The sequence below is a fragment of the Procambarus clarkii genome, chromosome 79 (genome assembly GCF_040958095.1).
Source record: "Procambarus clarkii isolate CNS0578487 chromosome 79, FALCON_Pclarkii_2.0, whole genome shotgun sequence".
In the NCBI taxonomy this organism is placed as follows: Eukaryota; Metazoa; Arthropoda; class Malacostraca; order Decapoda; family Cambaridae; genus Procambarus; species Procambarus clarkii.
Genome location: NC_091228.1, coordinates 22,745,093 through 22,768,479, shown reverse-complemented (window position 1 = coordinate 22,768,479; position 23,387 = coordinate 22,745,093). Strand labels below are relative to the sequence as shown.

The 23,387-nt window shown below is 46.4% G+C and overlaps 2 protein-coding genes across 2 annotated transcripts in view; one reads left to right on the top strand and one right to left on the bottom strand.

Moving 5' to 3' along the window:
* Positions 1–23,387, top strand: part of LOC138357609 (small ribosomal subunit protein uS12) — a 428,441-nt gene that overhangs the window by 191,114 nt on the left and 213,940 nt on the right. The gene's annotated exons all lie outside the window — the stretch shown is intronic.
* Positions 17,481–23,387, bottom strand: part of LOC138357724 (mucin-22-like) — a 34,490-nt gene continuing 28,583 nt past the window's right edge. Inside the window, exon 12 of the mRNA XM_069314717.1 lies at positions 17,481–17,764. Coding sequence (XP_069170818.1) covers positions 17,481–17,764 — 284 coding nt within the window. The remainder of the gene's footprint in view (positions 17,765–23,387) is intronic.

Here is a 23,387-nt window from a genome sequence, read left to right as displayed (position 1 = left end):
GTTATTGTTGCTAAGACCACAGAGTCGTGGAGCGAATTACGGCTCCTATAAATTCTCTTGGACGAAGTGTTATGGAAGATCAGAGTAGTGATCTGCCATCATCAACACGCTGTCATCAATCTCAAGGGAAGTGTCTTTCCGAAACCCGTTTATCTTTCATTTGTGGCCATTTATGTCAGGTAGATATTGGGTGATCCCGTTAGATCACAAATGATCGACTCAAACAAGGTAATTAAGCCTAGGTCTTTATGGTTCCTTGTACAGTGTTTTCTCTGATATAGCTGTCATATATTAGGATTCTGGCTTCATAGCTAGCGCCCTTTTGACAGGTCAAGACGAGGAAGCATGCTTTGTGTACCAGTTACTGGGTGATGGAAGCTACCTCAAAGAGGATAATTCGGTGTCTACATCCTGGTTATATTTGGTGGACTAAGGCCTGCTGTACAATAAGATAAGGAACCTCTTCAATGTGTAGTTAATACTGTAGTTTGATTGGCTGCATATATATAAATTTAATATAAACCCTCCTAATGTGTAGAGGATCGATTTGTGAGATTATTGCAGAAATACAGTCCACTTAACATCATACAAATTGCTATCGAAGTATACAAATTAACGTAAATATAAATTCTATATAAATTAAATAAATATAAATCTCACAGGTCGGTTCCCACACCCCTCCCCCCCCCAAACCTTGCCCGAAACGCTATGCTTATTAGTGGCTTTAGGTATTGTATGCACTAGCTCTATCTATAAATCCAACTTTGTTTGTAAATCAACTGTATGTACTTTTCCTGAATAAAGAATTTGAATTTGAATTTTGTTGTATTTGTGTCTAGCTTCGGACACGAGCATGTTACAGTTATGTCTTAAAGAGTTGAGAGCATTTAAGGATGATAGAGAGTCACTTACAATTAATGTATCAAGTTTTGAGACTTGTACACATTTCAGTGCAAGGATCAAGGCAAATAGTTCAGTCTGAAGGGTAGAGGCCCAGTTGTTTATACGGACTCCCCCACTCAAAGTATAGGCCATCGCCCATTGTCAGAACAACTGCACTTCCAGCTGCACCCGTGGTGCGGTGTAGGGAACCATCAGTGTATATGATTTGAGAGAGAGAATGCTCTGTGGACAGAGCATCAATATGGCTTAAGGCGTTGAGCTTTGCCTCAAGACGAAGCTTGGGCTGATCTCTAATTTGCTTCTTGGGTGGAAAGGGAGGGATTAAAACTGGAAAGGGTGTAACCTCCCACGGTGCAGGAAAGTGCCGTTGTTGTTTCTCTTGGTACAAATGATAAACCTGATGCATTTTGAGATCATTCCCAGTTTTATCTATCTGGAACAATGCTGAGCTTCAACAAAGAAATTCTGGAGGGCTTCTGTGCAAGGGTTAGGATGAGTTAGCCCAAGCGTTTTTAAACCAATTTGACAGTTAGTTTCAGTAACACGATCAACAACGCTCAGAATATTAAGTTAAATTAAGTTCCTTTCTCATGTTATGTATCTTTGTGGTACGAGGGCACCCAAGGACCTCAAGGCTTCGTTTTGCAATTTTTCAAGCCCTCCAAGCTTTCTTTCAGGCATCAAAACAAGCAGAGGTGCAGCATAATCCACTAAAGATCTGATGTATGCAAGGTACAGCATTTTTGATAATTCTGACATTGGCACCATAGCCTGAGTAATGAATTGAAAGCTGTCCAACTTTTGCCTTATTCATAAATAAATCCAAAAAGTACCTAATTTCATTCATCATAGTTTTCTACCAAGTGTTTTATCTCCCACAGTATCTAGTGCTACCCAATCCCTCAATATTTGTATCTAAGCCATATTACTTTACCATTGCAATCTTAGATATCATATGTTATCATGGTTGTTGTATTGAGTGCATATTCTACTGCATTATTATTTGTAATGATCCTCATATTGGGCTTCAGTGAACCAGTGTATAACTCTGAGATGTTATCCTAATGTACCTAGTAATCCTTGTTCAGTATTGTGTATAATTCTAATCTGCTTTTGTGTCAAAATTTCTTACAATGTATCTGTAAACATTATTTTTTTTATTAATTTTACTGTAATTAATCTACTTAAAATTACCTGTATCTGTAAAGTAAAGCTGTAAAGTACTTGTAAACATTTTTTGTCAATTACTGTAAATTATCTAAAAATTATCTGATAGTTTAAGGACTTGCCAGAAACGCTATGCGTGCTAGTGGCTTTACAAGAATGTAAAATCAACTTGCTTAATTTTTTTTTTTTTTTTGAGATATATACAAGAGTTGTTACATTCTTGTACAGCCACTAGTACGCGTAGCGTTTCGGGCAGGTCCCTGGAATACGACCCCCGCCGCGAAGAATCGTTGTTACAACCAAGTACACATTTTACTGTTGCGTTAAACAGAGGCTACAGTTAAGGATTTGCGCCCAGTAAATCCTCCCCGGCCTCGTGGGGGCCTCGTAGCCTGGTGGATAGCGCGCAGGACTCGTAATTCTGTGGCGCGGGTTCGATTCCCGCACGAGGCAGAAACAAATGGGCAAAGTTTCTTTCACCCTGAATGCCTCTGTTACCTAGCAGTAAATAGGTACCTGGGAGTTAAGTCAGCTGTCACGGGCTGCTTCCTGGGGGTGGAGGCCTGGTCGAGGACCGGGCCGCAGGGACACTAAAGCCCCGAAATCATCTCAAGATAACCGGCCAGGATACGAACCCATGACATAGCGCTCGCGGAACGCCAGGCGAGTGTCTTACCACTACACCACGGAGACTGTTCTCTGTTAACCCCCAATGTACCTTCTTGTATATAAATAATTAATTAAATAAATAAATAAAACACCATCACTCGGCTACCACAGCCAGCCAGCGCCGAGGAATCTCTTTGGCTCAGCCCAGCGGCTGCTGCCTGAGTCATTAACTGATCGTACAGTAACAATTACTAGTTTTCCAAGACAACTCTTTACTTGCTACTTAAACACTTGTAAGTATAATTAACATCTATCATTACATTATACTAATATTCAATTAACAGAGTACACCAGCTCTGTGAGCAACAAGGTTATTCCAACCCGGATCTTTGTGAGTAAATGATATACAGTTGATCAAGATCAACTTGATCAAATGATCAAGACTCTCCTGTCTTGATCTTTTTCTCTGCTCGTCTTCTCATTACTTAGATTTCACATGGCGAGTTCTTGATGACCTCCATGGCAGTGACCATTTCCCCAACCTTGTTCCCTTCTTCTCTTTTCACCCTCCCTTCTCCTTCCCTAGGTGGCAGTTTGACAAGGCCGACTGGAATCTATTCACGCTCCGTGCTACTCTTTCTGATCCTCTCTGCTCTGCCTCTCCCTCGATCCCTCCTCCTTTTTCATGACACCGTATTCGACGCTGCCTTCCGTTCTGTTCCTCACTCTACCTCCCGGGGCACGCGGAAGTGCGTTCCCTGGTGGAATTCAAGCTGTCTGCTGTAAGCGTGCAGCCTGGAAGAAACACCGCCGCCGGCAGACGGCTGATTCTTTTATTTTGTTTCGGAAGACGAGTGCGGTGGCCCGTAGGACCATCCGTACTGCTAAACGTGAGAGTTGGAAATCTTATGTCCCCACCATTACGTCGGATACTCCTCTGCCGCAGCTCTGGAAGAAAATCCACAATATAGTGTGTAAGTTTATTTCAGATGTATCACCGGTCCTTAACCTCCGTGGTACTCTTGTGGCGGATCCAGTGACAGTCGCAACTGAACTGGGTTCCCACTTTCCTACTGTTAACTCCGGCTCTCATCTTCCTCCATCTTTCCTTCTTCTTAAGCCCGTTCTTGACTCTCATCCCTTAGATTTCCGCACTCATCTCCGACTTCCCAATAATGATCCCTTCTCTCTCTCTGAACTTCAGTCTGCTCTGACCCTCTGCGGTTCTACGGCAGCAGGTTCAGATGAAGTTTATTATGATATGCTTTGCCATCTACCTTCATGCGTCTCAGTATTTACTGACTCTGTATAACTGTATCTGGGACCGCTTCTGTGCCAGGTAAGTTCACTACGGGCTCTCCATAGCCCGTGCTACTTGCCCCGCTCCTGTGCCAGGTAAGTTACGGGCTCACCATAGCCCGGCAACCAGGAGGCCTGGTCGACGACCGGGCCGCGGGGACGCTAAGCCCCGGAAGCACCTCATGGTAACCAAGGTAAGGTGCTACTTGGAACTTGTTCCGAGTAGCTGAATCTATAACAACAACAACTGTATCTGGGAGTCGTCGTCAGCCCATGAGGACTAGAACACTATCACCACATCTCCCTTGTCAATTTGATTTTCGTAAGTGCCGCACCACGACTGATGTCCTGGTGAACTTGGAGGTCTATATTCGTACTGCTTTTGCTGCGAAGACCTCCGTTGTTGCCGTCCTTTTTGACCTGGAAAAGGCTTACGACACAACCTGGAGATATCATATTCTGTCCCAACTCCGTTCTTTTGGCCTTCGTGGTAATCTCCCTCTCTAGTCATTCCTTTAGAGTTAAGCTTGGTACCACTCTGCCTCTTTTTGGCAATACAAAGGTGTACCAAAAGGTAGTGTTCTGAACACTACCCTTTTTCCAGGTTGCCTTTGTAACGGTTCTATTGTTACGTAAAGTATGGTGACAATAAACACAGACACTAAGATACTATATATATATTTGGTCGAATATACAGAAGTACACAGGTGATACTTTGGTGTGAGTTGAGCGCACTGAGCGTCGGTACAGTATCTCGCAAGTGTCTGCTCTAGACCACACTTGAAAGTAGACTAGTTAATGTTTGCTATTCTGCTGCTTATATGCTCGGGCAACACCTCACCGTGTTGCCCGGGCAACGCCTCACCTCATTCATCTCCAAAGGTTGACAGGAATATTAACAATGCATTTGGTGCGAGTATATTATTGGGATAATCTACTCGCTACGGAACTCCCCCTCCCAGGGAATGAAAGGAAAAATACTTGATCAAGGAACTTAGCTGGTCGGTGAATTGTACGCCCTGCTCGCGTTACATAACCATCAAAGTTAACTTCCTCCTCTTCGCTGATGTCATCTAACTGGGGTCGTAGGGTGGGAGGTCGCACAGGATCGTCCGTCGTCGCAGAATCAGGTTGTGGTGCGGCTGGTAACTGGGGTCGTAGGGTGGGAGGTCGCACAGGATCGTCCGTCGTCGCAGGATCAGGTTGTGGTGCGGCTGGTAACTGGGGTCGTAGGGTGGGAGGTCGCACAGGATCGTCCGTCGTCGTAGGATCAGGTGGTGGTGCGGCTGGTAACTGGGGTTGTAGGGTGAGAGGTCGTACAGGATCGTCCGTTGTCGTAGGTGGCGGTGCTGCTGGTAACTGTGGTCGAAAAGTGAACTGCGTAGTCGGCGGATGTGTGTCTGGAGGGATGTCTGGGGCAGCGTCACAGTGTGCTGGTTTAAGGCGATCGATGGAGATGTTTACCCGCTGTCCTCGGCGTTCAATGGTGAAGAACTTCGGTGTTCGAGAAACCACTTTAAATGGTCCTTCGTAAGGTGACTGTAGAGGGCGTCGAACAGCGTCGACTCTTACAAACACGTGTTCAGTTGTGTGGAGCTCATGAGGCATATATGTAGCACGAGTTGTCGGTTGGCGTGGTGGTGTAGGCCGAATGTTTGTCATGGCCGCCCATAATTTCTGGACAAAAGTGGGGTCTGGGGGTGTGATAAGTGGCGTTGGGGTTAAGAATTCGCCCGGAAGCCGCAGGCTAGATCAGTATACTAAGTCTGCTGCCGAGAATCCACTGCCCTCCTTCGTGGCCGAACGGATGCCAAGCAAGACTAATGGAAGGTTGTCGATCCAATCATCAGGGCGTGCTTGAGCTCTTAGGGCAGCTTTTAGTTGTCTATGAAAGCGTTCTACCATTCCGTTCGACTCAGGGTGGTATGCTGTGGTTCGGTTATGTGTGGTGCCGAGGAATTCCATCAGTTCCTTCCATAGAAATGATTCGAACTGTCGTCCTTGGTCGGTGATGATGACAGAGGGGCTGCCTAAACGGGCGACCCATCCAGAGAGGAAAGCCTAGACCACTGACTCAGCTGAGATGTTGATTAATGGGATTGCCATGTGGAGAATCGATCGATGCAGGTGAGTAGATAAGAATATCCTCTTGCCGACGGTAATGGTCCAACGATGTCTACATGCACCACCTCGAAACGGTCAGAAGGTAACGGAAACTGTTGAAGAGGGCTCTTTGTGTGACGATGTGTTTTCGCTCGCTGGCACTGGAGACATGAGCGAGTCCATCGTCGAACATCGGCATTGATTCCTGGCCATACAACACGCTCCGTTAGTAGTTTCTGGGAAGCACGTACTCCTGGGTGTGCTAGGGAGTGAAATACTGAGAACGTTTTCCAGCGAAACTGGGCAGGAATGTAGGGCCTAAGTGCTCCCGTCCGTGAGGTGTCACAGATTATACTTCCGCCACCTTCCATGGGAATCTCGATGAACCGGAGAGCTGTGTCAGATGTTCGTAATCGCTGCAGATCAGGGTCTTCCCGTTGGGCCTTACTGATTACACAATAGTCCACCTGAGCTGGGTTTGTCACGACGTGGTCTATGGTGGGTCGAGACAGTGCATCGGCTATGACATTATTAGTTCCTTTGACATGACGGATATCCGAGGTAAATTGGGAAATAAATCCCAGGTGGTTGGCTACTCGAGGAGAGTGAGCATCACCCTTGGCCGCCAGTGCATAAGTGAGAGGTTTGTGGTCTGGGAGGATGTGGAAGTTCCGCCCCTCGAGAAAGTGCCGGAAATGTTGTATGGCTGAGTAGATGGCGAGCAGTTCCCTATCAAAAGTGCTGTACTTCTCTTCAGTGGGTGACAGGCGCGCTGAAAAGAATGCAATTGGGCGCCATTCTCCTTCAATGAGCTGTTGTAGTACAGCACCAATTGCTGTGTTTGAAGCGTCGGTAGATAGATTGGTGGGAGCGTCAGACACTGGGTGTGCGAGCAAGGTGAATTCCGCCAGCTTGTGTTTTATGTCGGTGAATGCTGTCTCTGCCTGGGGAGTCCACTCCAACGGAAGACGGGACGTGAGTTTCCGACCACGTAAGAGGTCGTATAAGTGTCGCAAGATGTCCGAACAATGTGGGATGAATCGATGATAAAAATTCACTACACCAAGAAATTCTTGCAACTTCTTTGGAGTGGATGGGCGCGGGAATTCCTTGATTGCCTCGATTTTCTTCTCTAGTGGTTGGACCCCTGCTGCTGACACACGGTGTCCCAAGAAATCCAGCTCTGGAACATGGAAAATACACTTCTCGGAGTTGAGCTGCAAGCCGAAGTTGCGCAGACGGGTGAGAAGGAGTCGGAGGTGTAGCAGATGTTCTGTTGGTGATGTACTGGCCACCAGCAGATCGTCAATGTAGGCGTAGCAAAAAGGAAGGTCCTTAACTACTTGGTCGATGAAGCGTTGGAATGTCTGGGCTGCATTCTGTAGACCAAAAGGCATCCGGACGAATTCAAACAGTCCAAAAGGTGTTGTGATCGCTATTTTCGGAATGTCTGCCGGTTCCACAGGGATCTGGTGAAATGCCCGCACAAGGTCAATTCTCGAAAAAACGGTTGCGTTGCTCAATCCCTGTGAGAAATCCTGGATGTGTGGTACTGGGTAGCGATCCGGCAGAGTACGAACGTTGAGAGCCCTGTAGTCTCCGCAAGGGCGCCATTCCCCTGGGGCTGTTTTCGGGACCATATGGAGAGGTGAAGCCCATGGACTGTTCGAAGGGCGGATTATTCCTGCCTCCTGTAGCTTATTGAATTCAGCACGTGCTACCGCCAGTCGTTCCGGTGCCAGGCGGCGTGGTCTGGCGAAGGTAGGTGCTCCCGTTGTAGTAATGTGATGCGTAATCGTATGTTGCACCTCTGGTCGAGGCCTGGCGGGTTGGGTCACATCTTTGAATTCATCCAGGAGTGCTTGAAGTTCCGTAGATGCGACTGGGGTGACGATGTTAACTTGTGTAGAGGTACTAGGAGAGGCTCGAAGTACTGCACCTGCGGGATCCACAATAAGTCGATGGTGTTGCAGGAAATCCCATCCAAGAATGGGTTGTTCCACATCCGCTATGAGGAAAGTCCACGTAAAGCGACCCAGAGAGGTGAACTCGAGAACCAGGGCGCGGGTCCCATATGTACGGACGGACGTACCATTGGCGGCTCGTAAGTCCAAACCAGGAGTACGGGTTGGTTTGACCAGTGGGGGAGGCAACACACTAGCTGCTGCACCTGTGTCAACGAGGAAACGGCGTTTGGTTATGATGTCAGATATGTAGAGCAGTGTAGTGTTTGAAATGGCGGGGTCACTGGCCGTTAACAGTCCCCGCCGAAGTAGTTTCCCGCCCAGGAACAAGGAGCCCTACAGTTGCGGGCTTGGTGTCCGAACTTCTGGTGGTAAGAACAAAGCTCTCCCCGACGTTCTCGCTGTCGCCTAGAGACTGATACTGGATTCGCGTGGTACGTCGTCCCTGGGCGGAAGAAACGCCGGTTCTGGAGGACGTCGAGTTGTTGGGTGTCTGTAGTCTGCTGTGTTACACTGGGATGGGACAGCGTAGCGTTATCAGACGTTGTATGAAGCCGGTCTGCCAGTGTAGCCAGCTGGGCTAATGGGGTGTCGTCAGCCATACTGAATATGGCCGGTTGAATGTGTTTTGAACAGAGTTGTATCCAGAGTGATCTCACAATCTCGCTGGGGGCTGGGCCAGTTGCAGCATGCATTACATACTGAATATGCCGCAGAAGCTGAGCTGGTGTTTTGTCTGCTAATCTTTTGTCAGTGAGGAGTTGGTCCCTTTGTTGAATGCGACGTTTCATTGCTGCCTGTAGAAGAGCGGCCTTCAATGCAGTGTACGTCCTGGTGTCCGGTGATGGCGCGGTGATGACAGCGGAGGCAGTGTGCATAGCCTCCGAGGGAAGTGTTGGCAGGGTACAGGCATATCGGGCTTTCTCAGTCGAAATTTCGTGAAGGTCGAAAATAGCCTCCATCTGCATGAACCAAAATTCTGGCTCATCTGCGTTGTATGCTGGAAACCTGGTAGATAAATCCATGGCGAAGATCTAGTTTGTGACTAGGTGTTCTTTTTCACTCACTGGGTCACCAATGTAACGGTTCTATTGTTACGTAAAGTATGGTGACAATAAACACAGACACTAAGATACTATATATATATTTGGTCGAATATACAGAAGTACACAGGTGATACTTTGGTGTGAGTTGAGCGCACTGAGCGTCAGTACAGTATCTCGCAAGTGTCTGCTCTAGACCACACTTGAAAGTAGACTAGTTAATGTTTGCTATTCTGCTGCTTATATGCTCGGGCAACACCTCACCGTGTTGCCCGGGCAACGCCTCACCTCATTTATCTCCAAAGGTTGACAGGAATATTAACAATGCATTTGGAGCGAGTATATTATTGGGATAATCTACTCGCTACCGCTACGATAAGCACCTCCAAAGGATACCTGATCAACCAGGCTGTGACTCATACGTCAGGCTGCGAGCAGCCGCGTCCAACAGCCTGGTTGATCAGTCCGGCAACCAGGAGGCCTGGTCGACGATCGGGCCGCGGGGACGCTAAGCCCCAGAAGCACCTCAAGGTAACCTCAAGGTAAGGTACACCTTCAATGGTTTTCTTTCGTCCCTTCCTTCTGGCATCATCTCAGCTCTCTATGTCGGCGATTTTACCTTCTGCTGTCGAGGTGATGATTCGCCTTCAATGGCGGCTTCAACTTGCGATTGATGCCGTGTTGTCTTGGGCCACCAATCATGACTTCAAGTTCTCTATAACAAAAACTTGTGCTATGACTTTTACTCAGAAGCATGTCGTTCTTCGTCCTCCCCCTCTGTCGCTGTTTGGTCATCCCCTTGTGTACAAAAATTCTGCTAAGCTTTTAGGGCTAATCTTTGACACTCGTTTGTCTTGGTCGCCCCATATCTCTTACCTCCGAGTTGAATGCTCTGAGGCCCTTAACTTAAGGTCTTGTCCCATACTTCTTGGGGAGCTGATAGGCGCAGACTCTTCTCTTTACATTCTTCGTAGTACCTGAACTCGATTATGGTTATCGTGCTTACTCGTCTGCTTCTCCTCCTACTCTTCGTCGTCTTGTAAGCTCTGCACCATACTGAGTTACGCTTCAGCTCTGGTGCCATTCGTTCGACTCTACCCAGAGCCTGAATGTTGAAACTGGCGTCCTGTCTCTACAGGATCGCAGTGATCGCTACTGTCTTCGCTACCTTGCGCGGTCCCAACAACACCCTCACTCTCGCTATGTCGTGCCTTGACCTTTACCCCTCCTGTAGTTCCTGTTCCCCTTCACCACCTACCTCTTTCTGTACGGTTGTCTTGCTTACAAAATTATCTTTCGGTTTGTTACCAAACAAAGCTTGATAACACAAACCGGACATCCTTTCCCCTCGTGTCGTTCCGTCTTTGCCCCCGTCGAGGGTCACCCGTCCTGAATTTTGTAAAACCTTGACCCACATCACTAAAGCTTTTACCCCTCCTTCAGTTCTGAAATGCTTTTTCCTTGAACACTTTTCTTCACACTCACACTCCATTTTCGTTTTCACTAATGGGTCTAAGTCTGCAGACGGTGTGGGCTACTCCGTTGTTTTCCTGACCCATCTATATGCGTCACCTGCCTCCGGAGACTTACATCTTCACTGCAGAACTTTGTGCTATTTTATATGTTCGTCGTCAACTGCTTTCTCGCTGACAATCTTCCTTTGTTGTAGTTGACTCTGGCAGTGCCTTCAAGGCTCTGGAGTCCTTTAATCCAGTCCATCCTGTGGTAGTCGAGACTCAACATTGGCTGTTTCTTATCTTTAGTAGATTTAAGACAGTTGAGTTTTGCTGGGTTCACAGCCATATTGGTGTCTCTTCAAATGAGCGTGCGGACGCTGCCGCTAAGGAAGCTATCCGCAATTGTCCCATCTCCCGTAAAGGTATTCCTTATTCTGACTTTTACCCAGTTATTCATTCCTCCATCCTTGCCCGTTGGCAGGGTTGTTGGTCTTCTGTTACTGGTAACAAACTGTGTGCTCTTAAGAGTGGTGTGTCTCCATGGCCTTCCTCCTACCACCGTAACCGGTGGTGGGAAACGGCTCTGGCAAAGCTGCGTATTGGCCATACTCGCTTAACTCATGGACACTTAATGGAGCGCCACCCTGCTCCTTATTGTCCTAACTGCATTGTCCCTCTCACAGTCGTGCATATCCTTGTTGAATGTCCTGACTTCCAGGACGAGCGTTGTTGGATATTTCCAACACCGAATACAACATTGTTGTATTCTCATTACTTATTACTAACCATACTAATTATTGTAGTAAGTAAAATTAACAACAAGTAGAATTCTCATGTACTAATAATTTCATCTTTGCAGTAGGCTAGAATTCTCACGTCACCTGACGCCAGTATTGCGTCAGATTTCCTTACAGTAAACACATTATATCCAATGTATGCGAGAATTAAATTCGATTCTCCATAATTAAAGCATTCTGTATGATAACTAATTGCAGACGAATTGATCTCTAACTAAAAGCCAAATAGAGCGTTGGAATCATAGCGTCTATCTCGTGATAAAGTTAACGTCACCAGTGAATGCCATGGGGAGACATTAATTCCTCTCCCTTATATATTTACTATTCTTAAATTGGTAAATAACCATATTTTCTTCCTCTAAATAATAAACCCGTCCAGTCTTCAAAGTTTCAAGCGTAAATGCGAGAAATATTAATGTTCGAGACAATAATTTGTTTTATGAACGCGGACTCGGCGTGGGTAGAGGAAGGCCAGCTCAGTACACGTGGTGAGCCGTTCAGAGGCAGACCTGCGCTTACTGTACTCATAAGAAGACGCCATTGTCCCGCAACTAGGACAGGCGTTATCCATCCTCAGATGAAAGTCGCCACTGTGAGGCGTGAATAACTTTGCAGATAGTATCTTCAGCTGGTTCTGGTGTTGAATAAGGAGCCCTTTGACTTGGTTCTTGATGACACGTGACCGGCCAGCGAAGCGCGTCACTATCCAGGATAGGGTTAACCAGAGCCTGGGACGCGAAGCACGGCAATCTTAATACTTATACAGTGCCCACAGCTAAGTATATTCCTTTATGTGATGCATCAGGTAAAAGGTTTAATAGTAGCAGGGTGATTGTCCGTTATGACGCACGATAACATCTAATAACAGGTGATTAAAATTTATCACCTGTAACTATTAATTTTCTTGAATATATAGATACAGTAGGTAAATCAGTTGCTACTGTAAAATATTTGTCTTGCAGCACGAGAGAAGAATTCTCCATGCCGCCTTCTCCCATGTTAACCCGTTCCACTCGTCAGTCGACCGAGTCCAGAGAATAAGAGGAACTTCCATGGCTTTCTAAAGGAATCTTCATTAAGCTAAGATTTATTTCCTTTTATGATTCTATTGCAATTTCTTGTGTACAGAATTCTTTGGGATTAATATGTGATTTACTGTAACTCATTACTATGCTCATAATCTATGTTCCCCTTTATGGTAATGATATCAGTTTCAATATTATTTTATAGGATTAGATTATTATTAATTGAATTAGTGAACGAACCACACTAATTCCTGGACGTACTTACCTCCAGTAATAACCCCCCAATGTAGGCGTTTGAGGTTTGTTTCATTTAATAATACAGCCCATTAATTATTTCTATGATCATATTTTCTAGTTTTATCCATAGTTACTGGTTTCATCTAGGAATTATCTAATGATCAGAAATTCTCAGTTTCCCTCTTTACTATAAAAGCGGGTGGTCCTTCGTAATTTAATTTACTACATTAATATTTAAATAATCATGTTCAAGCCCCAAATATCCCACAAGCGTGTGCCTTGCTTTCCGACCGTCCCTCGCGGTCACTTGTCCCTCGATAGAATTCTTGGTGAATCGGATAATTTTGATATCGTTCGCCTTATGCGATTCTGTTCTCGTATTGGCATCCTTAGTGATATTTAGCGCCCTCTGATTATTCCACACATTTGATGGTGCTACATAACCTTCCCGGCTTGGTGCTTTCTTTGATAATTACTTACTTACATAGCCTTTCTGGCTTGGTACCTTCTTTTGATTATTACTTACCTCTCTACCTTCGAAACTCTGCCTATATTAGGTCTACCCAATCACCTTACACCAGGCCTATGTGTCCTAGGCACCCAGGCCAATGAATGCCAGGAACTGGCCCTAGGAAACTCCTCCTCTATTGGCCTACATCTAATCACTCGAAACCAGGCCTAAGTACCCTGGCATCCCAAGCCAATGAAAACATTTGGAGACTGCCAGGAGCGAAGTATTTCCTTGAAAACTGGAGCACTGGTACAAAGCAGATGTCGACACAGGGCACCCTTGTCCACCCATTGCATGTCGACACAAGGCACCCTTGTCCACCCATTGCATGTCGACACAGGGGCACCCTTGTCCACCCATTGCATGTCGACACGGGGCACCCTTGTCCACCCATTGCATGTCGACACGGGGCATCCTTGTCTACCCATTGCATGTCGACACAGGGGCACCCTTGTCTACCCATTGCATGTCGACACGGGGCACCCTTGTCCACCCATTGCATGTCGACACAGGGGCACCCTTGTCCACCCATTGCATGTCGACACAGGGCACCCTTGTCTACCCATTGCATGTCGACACAGGGCACCCTTGTCTACCCATTGCATGTCGACACAGGGGCACCCTTGTCCACCCATTGCATGTCGACACAGGGGCACCCTTGTCTACCCATTGCATGTCGACACAGGGCACCCTTGTCTACCCATTGCATGTCGACACAGGGGCACCCTTGTCCACCCATTGCGAGTGGAAACTTGGCCCAAATGTTAGTACCCAGGGTGTGACACATACCTCCAGTAGTCAAGGGGAATAGGGAAAAGGAGATGGAGGGGAAGAGAGAGGGAGGGAGAGGGAGGGAGAGGGAGGGAGAGGTGTACAAGAACAAGCTGAACCATCACCTCCCAACCACAAGGTGGGACAGATTGATTGATTGATGAAGATTAAGCCACCCAAGAGGTGGCACGGGCATGAATAGCCCGTAAGTGGTGGCCCTTTCGAGCCATTACCAGTATCAAAAGATGATACTGGAGATCTGTGGAGGCGCAACTGCACCCTGCGTGACGGGAGATGTCTCCCGGACCAAGTGGTGACCAAATGGTGAAGGTGGGACACTTGTGACTAAGGATTTATGACACTGGTGGCGTGATGAATACTTCCAGCCATCAAGGGGAAACGGAGAAGAGCAGGAGAGGAGAGGGAGGAAAGATCTACATGTTCAAGTATACTTTTACAACTCCCCCTCTTTGAATTTCAGAAAAGTCATTTAAAGTACAAATTTTCTTATCCTGTTGACCAGACCACACACTAGAAGGTGAAGGGACGACGACGTTTCGGTCCGTCCTGGACCATTCTCAAGTCTCACAATCGACTGGAGAATGGTCCAGGACGGACCGAAACGTCGTCGTCCCTTCACCTTCTAGTGTGTGGTCTGGTCAACATACTTTATTAACCACGTTATTGTGACTCATCGCCTGCACTTTCTTATCCTGCACACTTTATAAAAATAGTAATAAAAAACTGGACCAAATGCCTCTAATCCGAATTGTTTGTGCGTATCTAACTTAGCTAACTCCATTATAATCACCAGACATACATTAATTACAGAAATCTAACAAGCATGATGATAACTATCTTCTAGAGGTTATCTTGAGATGATTTCGGGGCTTTAGTGTCCCCGCGACCCGGTCCTCGACCAGGCCTCCACCCCCAGGAAGCAGCCCGTGACAACTGACTAACACCCAGGTACCTATTATACTGCTAGGTAACAGGGGCATAGGGTGAAAGAAACTTTGCCCATTGTTTCTCGCCGGCGCCTGGAATCGAACCCAGGACCACAGGATCACAAGTCCAGCGTGCTGTCCGCTCGGCTCCCTTATAACTATAATTAACATATACAGTAAGTACTGATGACCGTCACAATAATCCCGACTGTCAATCGTCGGCAGTCCAGCACATCTTCCCAACTTATCTGGAAATTAAAAACATCTTAGACCTTATAAGATGTTATATAAGACCTGATAAAGCTAAAAATAAAACTATCCCTACTATCAATATACCATCGAGCTAGTTCACTGGAGAGCCGTCCGCCATCAGTGTTTCCTTCTTGAACACGTTACACATATAACTCCAAAGAGTTCCGGAAACTTCAATAATGCGGGAAAGGAACACTTAACAAAGTCCAAGTATACTACTCGACCCCTGAGGTAACTCTCCGCCGCACCGTGTAACTAAATCTCTTAAACTGACATTAAAAAACAAATCGATGTCCATATGACATTCTCTTAAATGCTAATATCAGAGTTCTTCCTTTCCGAGTACACTAGTAGAGTGTGTACTCACTTGTTCAGTGTAGTCTCTTGTTTACTTAGCAAAGACACTTTCTTTACACAACAAACCACTGAACAAAAAACAACAACAACAACAAAGCCATTTATAGTAAGTACAGTCTCTAGAACCAGTGTTAACTAGACACAGGTCCACAACTGTGTCGACGCTCTAGAGAACTTTTCTAGCTACTTTTTCCAATATATCTGGACAACCTATTTACAGACAGTCATGTTTCTAGAATTTTAAGAAGTGTACTTAACTACTTCCTACTTTTGTAGATTTTTAAATTTCTAGATTTTAAATTTTTTGATTTCCAATTTCAAGATTTCAACTTTTCTAGATTTCCAGAGTTACATTCCTAGGTATTAAGATGAACTTATTTAAAAATTCCCCCAACGTTTCCAGGCCGTTGTTGTCATGAGGGAGCTTGGTGGGGAGGGCTGCCGGGGTGTGATGATCCATGGGTCAGTCCTCTCTCCTTTTGAAACTTTCTCCTGCAGCCATCTTCCCTAATTTTGCTGGAAGCTATTTATTCTTCCTTATATTTCATTTTTCCTCCCCCCTCTTCTCCTTTCTAATTGTCATTTCCAACTGACTTTTTGCCATTCTTGATTATTCTATCGGACATCTTCTGTTTTGACACCCCGGGAATTTGGGGAGGCACACTCTCACCCGTAGAACTGTGGTAGTCGACGCTGTGAGCGAGGGGGACGCTTTTTATTGTCAATCGTCGTCTTCGTTGCTGAACCCGATCTCGACGGACTGACGATTCTTAAGGTGGCGATTGCAGGGCATATACTCACGATGCACCCCTGGGTGGGCCCCCCCATCTGGTCGGGTGTCCTATCCTCTAATTGTGGCTCCATGGTGGGTATGGGGGCTTATTCGTGAATTAAATTATTATCTACTCGTTTCTATGCCGCTGAATGATCCTCTTATAACTTCCCAGGCTCGTGGGGCGGGCGACCAGGGCCCCTAGAGTCGGAAGACCTGTCTATGTTGGAAGACCAGGCTCTGTAGCCCCCGCTACATTGGGCCCCGACCAAGCTACTCCTTTGACCCATTTACGGTCGTGCATATCCTTGTTGAATGTCCTGACTTCCAGGACGCTCGTATGTCTTGCTTCCCGACCGTCCCTCACAGTCATTTGTCCCTCGATAGAATTCTTGGTGAATCTGATACCTTTGATATCGTTCGCCTTATGTGTTTCTGTTCTCATATTGGCATCCTTGGTGATATTTAGCGCCCTCTGATTATTCCGCACATCTGATGGTGCTACATAGCCTTCCCGGCTTGGTGCCTTCTTTGATAATTACTTATTTTTACCCCTCCTGACTACCCCCTTCCTCTGCTCCCCTCCCATCTCTGTGGGTGGTTGAGCCCCAAGCCCCTAGTGATGACCACCTCATCACCTGGAGTGGCTTCTTCCCTCATTGTGACAACTGCGCCTTTTACCACCCCCCCCCCCATCTCACTGTGGGTGTTTGACACCCCCAGTAAGATGGGGAGTGTCGGTCGGCGCACAAGGAGTACACTCTTTGTGAGCCGACCCCCCCCCCCCCCCACAAACGCACTTGCATGCAGGCGATGAGTCACAATAACGTGGCTAAAGTATGTTGACCAGACCACACACTAGAAGGTGAAGGGACGACGACGTTTCGGTCCGTCCTGGACCTAAATTCTCACAATCGACTTGAGAATGGTCCAGGACGGACCGAAACGTCGTCGTCCCTTCACCTTCTAGTGTGTGGTCTGGTCAACGCACTCGCATGCTTCCTTCCAGTGCTCCTATATTCCACGCCTTGTTTGATCCTGCTACATGGACTAAATACTTTGATCTCAACCATCTGAATTCTACATGTCCTGACGATTTCTTCCTCCACAAACACCTCGTTGATTCAGTGGCTGCCTCTGTTACTTTTAACCCCACCCGATTGGGTACACATGTTGTTGCTGCTCCTTCACTGGAAGCAGCTGCCGGCTTAGCTGCATTGTCCAGCATTGGAGAGACCCCTGTTGGGGGTCTCCAAAAATGCCCAGTTAAATACCAGTATTGGCACTGTTATCCTCCCGCACCATGTTGTGACTGGTGTTAGGGACCTGAAAGACTGCCATGAGGATATTAAACATATCCTTGAAGCCCAAAGCCATTTTGTCCTCCAAGTGGGCACGTTCACTCGACTCCCTCGTGGTCGCCGCCATCATCCTCTTCGAATTGTGCCGATCACTTTTGATAGTAGGACCCTTCCGCCTTCTATAATTCTTGCTGGTGCCAGATGCGCCGTTTAGGAATACATTCCCTCTCCTAGACTTTGTAATAAGTGCTGGAAATTTGGGCATGGTGCCCTCAAATGCACAAATGCAGTGTCTTAATGCCCCTTGTGTGGGGACTTAGGTCACTCTAAGTTGGAGTGCTCTTCTTCCCAGGCTCGCAACGTCAATTTCGGTGACGCCCACCCTACCTTCTCCTGCGCGTGTATGCACTACAAATTTGAGGAAGCCGTCCTCAGTTTGAAGCACCACAATCGTTTGTCTTTTCCTGAAGTGAGACGCCAAGTACACTGTCTCTCCTCTTTCACTAGCATATCTTAGGCTCGTGTGTTGCGTTCCTTCCCTCCTTTCTCAGTCTCACAACCATTTCTAGGCCTTGGACGCGAACCTCCCACCACCACCTCACCTGCTCCTTTACATTCTGAACCAACGGGGTCCTCCTCCTCCTCCTGGTTCTCTATCTGGTGTATTCCTCCTTCTTTTCCAGTCTGCCGTGTCTCCTGTGTCTTCTTTCCCGTCTCCCCTGATCCTTTTTCCCAACCCTTTCCTCTGTCTCTTGGCCCTCCTCGCTGCCTGTCTGTCCAGGCTGTTGTCCATCATCCTCCCAGCAATCTTCATGTTGTTCACTCCCGTTCTCCTGTTGAGACTATGGAGACTGTCGCCCAGTACGTTACTGCTGGCACACCTGTTTCTATAAGTCAGAAACGTAGGCCTGGCTCCTCCCTGGCAGGTAAGAAGGCATCACTTTCTTCCCCACCCTCCGACTCTGACTATCACTGCACCCCCTCCCATTTCGGTGGTCGAGTCCCCTGTCCCAGCTATGGAGATTCGCTTAGTCCTCGATTCTCTCTCGGTTGCTCCCCTCGATGAGGTGCGCTCCCCTGTATTTGTCCCTTCCTTCCCCTGATTCCCTTGACCACCGCTCACCAATGATTCCTGTCCGTCTGCCTCTGGTCCATCCTCCCACTCCCTTGACTCCATCGTCCTTGCTAGATTTACCTATGCCCTGTAACCCCGATTTCACTGATCCTGATCTTAGTATACTGTGTTCTTCTTTACCTTTGTTTCTCCCGTGTTCTCTGTTTCTGTTCTCTCTAATTTTGACAATGTCTATTCTTAAATGGAATATTCGTGGATTTTATGCTAACTTTCATGAACTCTAAGTTCTGATAACACAGTTTTCACCGCTCTGTGTCTGCCTCCAGGAGCCGATACTTTGTGCTCGTCCTGGTCACTTCCGTAATTATTCCTTTCTCTCTCTTTCCCTCCAGCTTTTGCTGGGGCCCATAACTCTACTGCTCTCTTGATTCGTACTAATATTCCCTTTGTCACCCCCCCTCTACTTTTTCGGTTGCCCATTCGGTGTTCTGCGGCCTGTATCTTTGTGAGTAAATGGTATACATTCTGTTCCATTTATCTCTCCCAAATGCCCCACTTTCTCTTCCTGATCTTACCCACCTGTTGGACTCCTTAACAGAGCCGGTGCTCCTGTTGGTTGATTTCAACTATCGGCATACCCTCTGGGGTGATGGTCTGACAAACACACGAGGCCGCCTTCTCGAACCATTTATCCTCTCTTCTTCTCTGTCTCTTCCGAATTCTGGTGAACTCACTCATGTTGACTCACGCACTAGTACCCTTTCCTGTCTTGATCTTTCTCTCTGCTCGTCTTCTCTTTATTTAGACTTCACGTGGCGGGTTCTTGATGACCTCCATAACAATGATTATTTCCCCCATCCTTGTCACCTTTTTCTCCTTTCACCCTACCCTTTCCATCCCTAAGTGGCAGTTTGCCAAAGCTGACTGAAATCTATTCCCCCTCCATGCTACTCTTTCCGACTTCTCCACTCTGCCTCTCCCTCGGGCCCTCCTCCTTTTTCATGACACCGTATTCGATGCTGCGCTGCGCTCCGCTCTGTTCCTTACTCTATCTCCCGGGGCACGCGGAAGTGCGTTCCCTGGTGGAATGCAGACTGTGCTTGGGCTGTCCCTGTAAGCGTGCAACCTGGAAGAGACACCGCCGCCGGCAGACGGCCGATTCTTTTATTTTGTTTCGGAAGGCAAATGCTGTGGCCCGTAGAACCATCAATACAGTAAAATGTGAGAGTTGCAAATCTTATGTCTCCACCATTACGACTGATACTCCTCTGCCGCAGATCTGGAAGAAATTCTGCAAGAATGTGGGTAAGTTTGTTCCTGATGTCTCACCGGTCCTTCACCTCTGTGGTACTCTTGTGGCGGATCCTTTGTAGGTCGTGACTGAACTGAGTTTCTACTTTTCGACTGTTAACTCTTGCTCTCATCTTCATCCGTCTTTCCTTATTCGTAAGCCCCTTCTTGAATCTTGTTCTTTAGATTTCCGCATTCATCTCCAGTGTCCCTATAATGATCCTTTCTCTCTCTCTGAACCTCAGTCCACCCTGACCCTCTGCGGTTCTACGGCAGTGGGCTCAGATGACATTCATTATGAGACGCCTCGCCATCTCCCTCCATGCTCGTTTCATTATTTACTGAATCTGTATAACCGTATCTGGGAGTCGTCGTCAGTCCCTGAGGACTGGCTCGAGGCGGTGGTTCTTCCTATTCGGAAGCCAAGGGTCTCTATGGACATTCCCTAAGGATTTCCGCCCTATTGTCCTCACGAGTTGCGTCTGCAAACTCTTTGAACGTATGGTCAATGTCCGTCTGATGTGGTTCTCGGGACACTATCACCACCTCTCCCCTTCCCAATTTGGCTTTCACAAATGCCGCAGCACGACTGATGTCCTGGTGAACTTGAAGGTCTATATTCGTACTGCTTTTGCTGCGAAGACCTCCGTTGTTGCTGTCCTTTTTGACCTGGAAAAGGCTTATGACACGACTTGGAGATACCATATTCTGTCCAAACTCCGTTCTTTTGGCCTTCGTGGTAATCTCCCTCTCTTCCTCCAAAGCTTCTTCTCTAGCCGTTCTTGTAGAGTTAAGCTTGGTGCCACTCTCTCTGCCTCTTTTCGACAATACGAAGGTGTACCCCCCAAGGTAGTGTTCTGAGCACTACTCTTTTTCCTTGTTGCCCTCAATGGTCTTCTTTCCTCCCTTCCCTCTGGCATCTTTTCAGCGTTCTATGTTGACGATCTTACCCTCTGCTGTCGAGGTAATGACTCGTCTTTCCTTCAACGGCGGCTTCAACCTACGATTGATGCCGTGTCGTCCTGGTCCACCAATCATGGCTTCAAGTTCTCTACAACTAAGACTTGTGCCATGACTTTTACTCAGAAGCATGTCGTTCTTCGTCCTTCTTTGTCGCTGTATGGTCATCCCCTTGTGTACAAAGATTCTGCTAAGCCTTCGGGATTAATCTTTGACACTCGTTTGTCTTGGTCGCCCCATATCTCTTACCTCCGAGTTGAATGCTCTAAGACCCTTAACTTACATATGGTCTTGTCCCATACTTCTTGGGGAGCACACGCTTCTCTCTTTACATTCTTCTCTCGTACTGTCTAAACTTGATTGTGGTTGCCCTGCTTACTCGTCTGCTTCTCCTTCTACTCTTCACCGTCTTGATGCTCTGCACCATATTGCGTTACGCCTCAGCTCTGGTGCCTTTCATTCCACTATTATCTAGTGCTTGTATGTTGAAACTGGCGTCCTGTCTATACAGGACTGCCATAATCGCTACTGTCTTCGCTACCTTGCGCGGAGCTTACAACACCCTCACTCTCGCTTATGTCGTACTTTAACCTTTACTCCTCCTGTGATCCCTGGTCCCCTTCACCACCTCTTTCTTTCTGTACGGTTGTCTCGCTTGTAAGGTTCTCTCTCTGTTCGTGTTACTAATGTTTCTCCCCGTGTCGTTCTGTCCTTGCTCCCATAGAGGGTTCCCCTTCCTAAGTTTTGTAAAACTTTGACCCACGTGACTAAAGCTTTTACCCCTCCTACAGTTCTGAAACTTCCTTGCACACTTTTCTTCACATTCCCGCTCCGTTTCCACCTTCACTGATGGGTCTATGTCCGCAGACGGTGTAGACTTTTCTGTTGTTTTTCCTGACCGCACTTATATGTGTTGCCTGCCTCCGGAGACTAGCATCTTCACGGCAGACGATGCAGTGACTTCTTCACGGCATCATATGATTCACATCTTCATATCATCATATGAAGTCATATGACTTCTTCATCTTCATATCTATTCTGTATGTTCTTCGTCAACTGCTTTCTCGCTGTCACTCATCCTTTGTTCAAGTTCAAATTCAAAATTCAAATTTTTATTCAGGTAAAGTACATACATAGAAGATAAGTTACTAATATAATGTTGGATATATAGATAGAGGTAGTACATACAATACCCAAAGCCACTAACACGTATAGCGTTTCGGGCAAGGTGTGGGAAAACCCATACTTAGACTACAACTTAATAGTAATTGAGATTAAAGTATAAATTGTGCAGAAAAAAAGGAAAGAGGAAGGGGGGAACATGGCAGAAATCAGCAGTTATACAACTTGGTCAACAAACAGTAATGTTTGAAAATAGCAAGACATGGGTTGACAATTTGAGGGTAAGGTAGGTTGCATGGAGTTAATTAGGTAGTAATTAGTTTTACACTTAAACTGGTTGAGAGAGGTACAGCCTTTGACATGATTGGGAAGGTCATTCCACATTCTGGGTCCCTTGACTTGTTGAACATTTCTAGTTTGGTTAAGTCGCACTCTTGGAATATCAAATAGGTATTTGTTTCTGGTGTGGTGCTCATGGGATCTGTTACAACCTTCTAGGAAGCTTTTAAGGTCAGGATTGGCATTACAGTTTAGAGTTTTAAATATATAGAGTACACATGAAAGGATGTGAAGTGACTTAATATCTAACATATTCAAAGATTTGAGTAGGGGTACCGAGTGATGTCTGGGGCCAGAGTTGGATATTGTCCTAATAGCAGCTTTGTGTTGAGTAATTAGAGGACGTAGATGATTTGGGTAGTAGAACCCCAAGCACAAATACCATAATTGAGATAAGTATAGATGAGAGAGAAATAGAGCGTCTCCAAGGCAGGGCGGGGTACATAATATCTGATCTTAGAAAGAATGCCAACAGTTTTATCAACTATTTTTGGTACATTTAGAATGTGTCCCTGGAAATTCAGCTTGTTATCGATGAGGACACCGAGGAATTTACCATCTACTTTGTTACTAATTTGGATATTGTTTATTTTTAGATTAATTTGATCTGAGGATTTATTACCAAACAAAATATAAAAGGTTTTGTCAATGTTTTAGGTGAGTTTGTTAGCAGTTGGCCAAAAATGGACTTTATTTAGCTCAAAATCAAAATTGAAAATTCGAAACTTTTATTCAGGTAAAAATACATACATAGATGATGAGTTACAAACATAATGGTGGATTTATAGATAGAGCTAGTACATACAATACTTAAAGCCACTAATACGCACAGCGTTTCGGCAAGAAGTATTGAAGTATAGAAGTATTTGGGCATAGCGTTCAGTATTCACTGTGGCATTTAGAGCAAGGGGGTCAGGACTGGAGAAAATGAAGGTTGTGTCTCAGCAAATAGAATTGGTTTGAGGTGTTGGGAGGCATTTGGAAGGTCATTAATGTAGATGAGAAAGAGAGGGCCAAGTATGCTGCCCTGAGGAACACCAATGTTGATGAGTAGGGTGGGAGAAATGGAATCATTCACAGAAACAT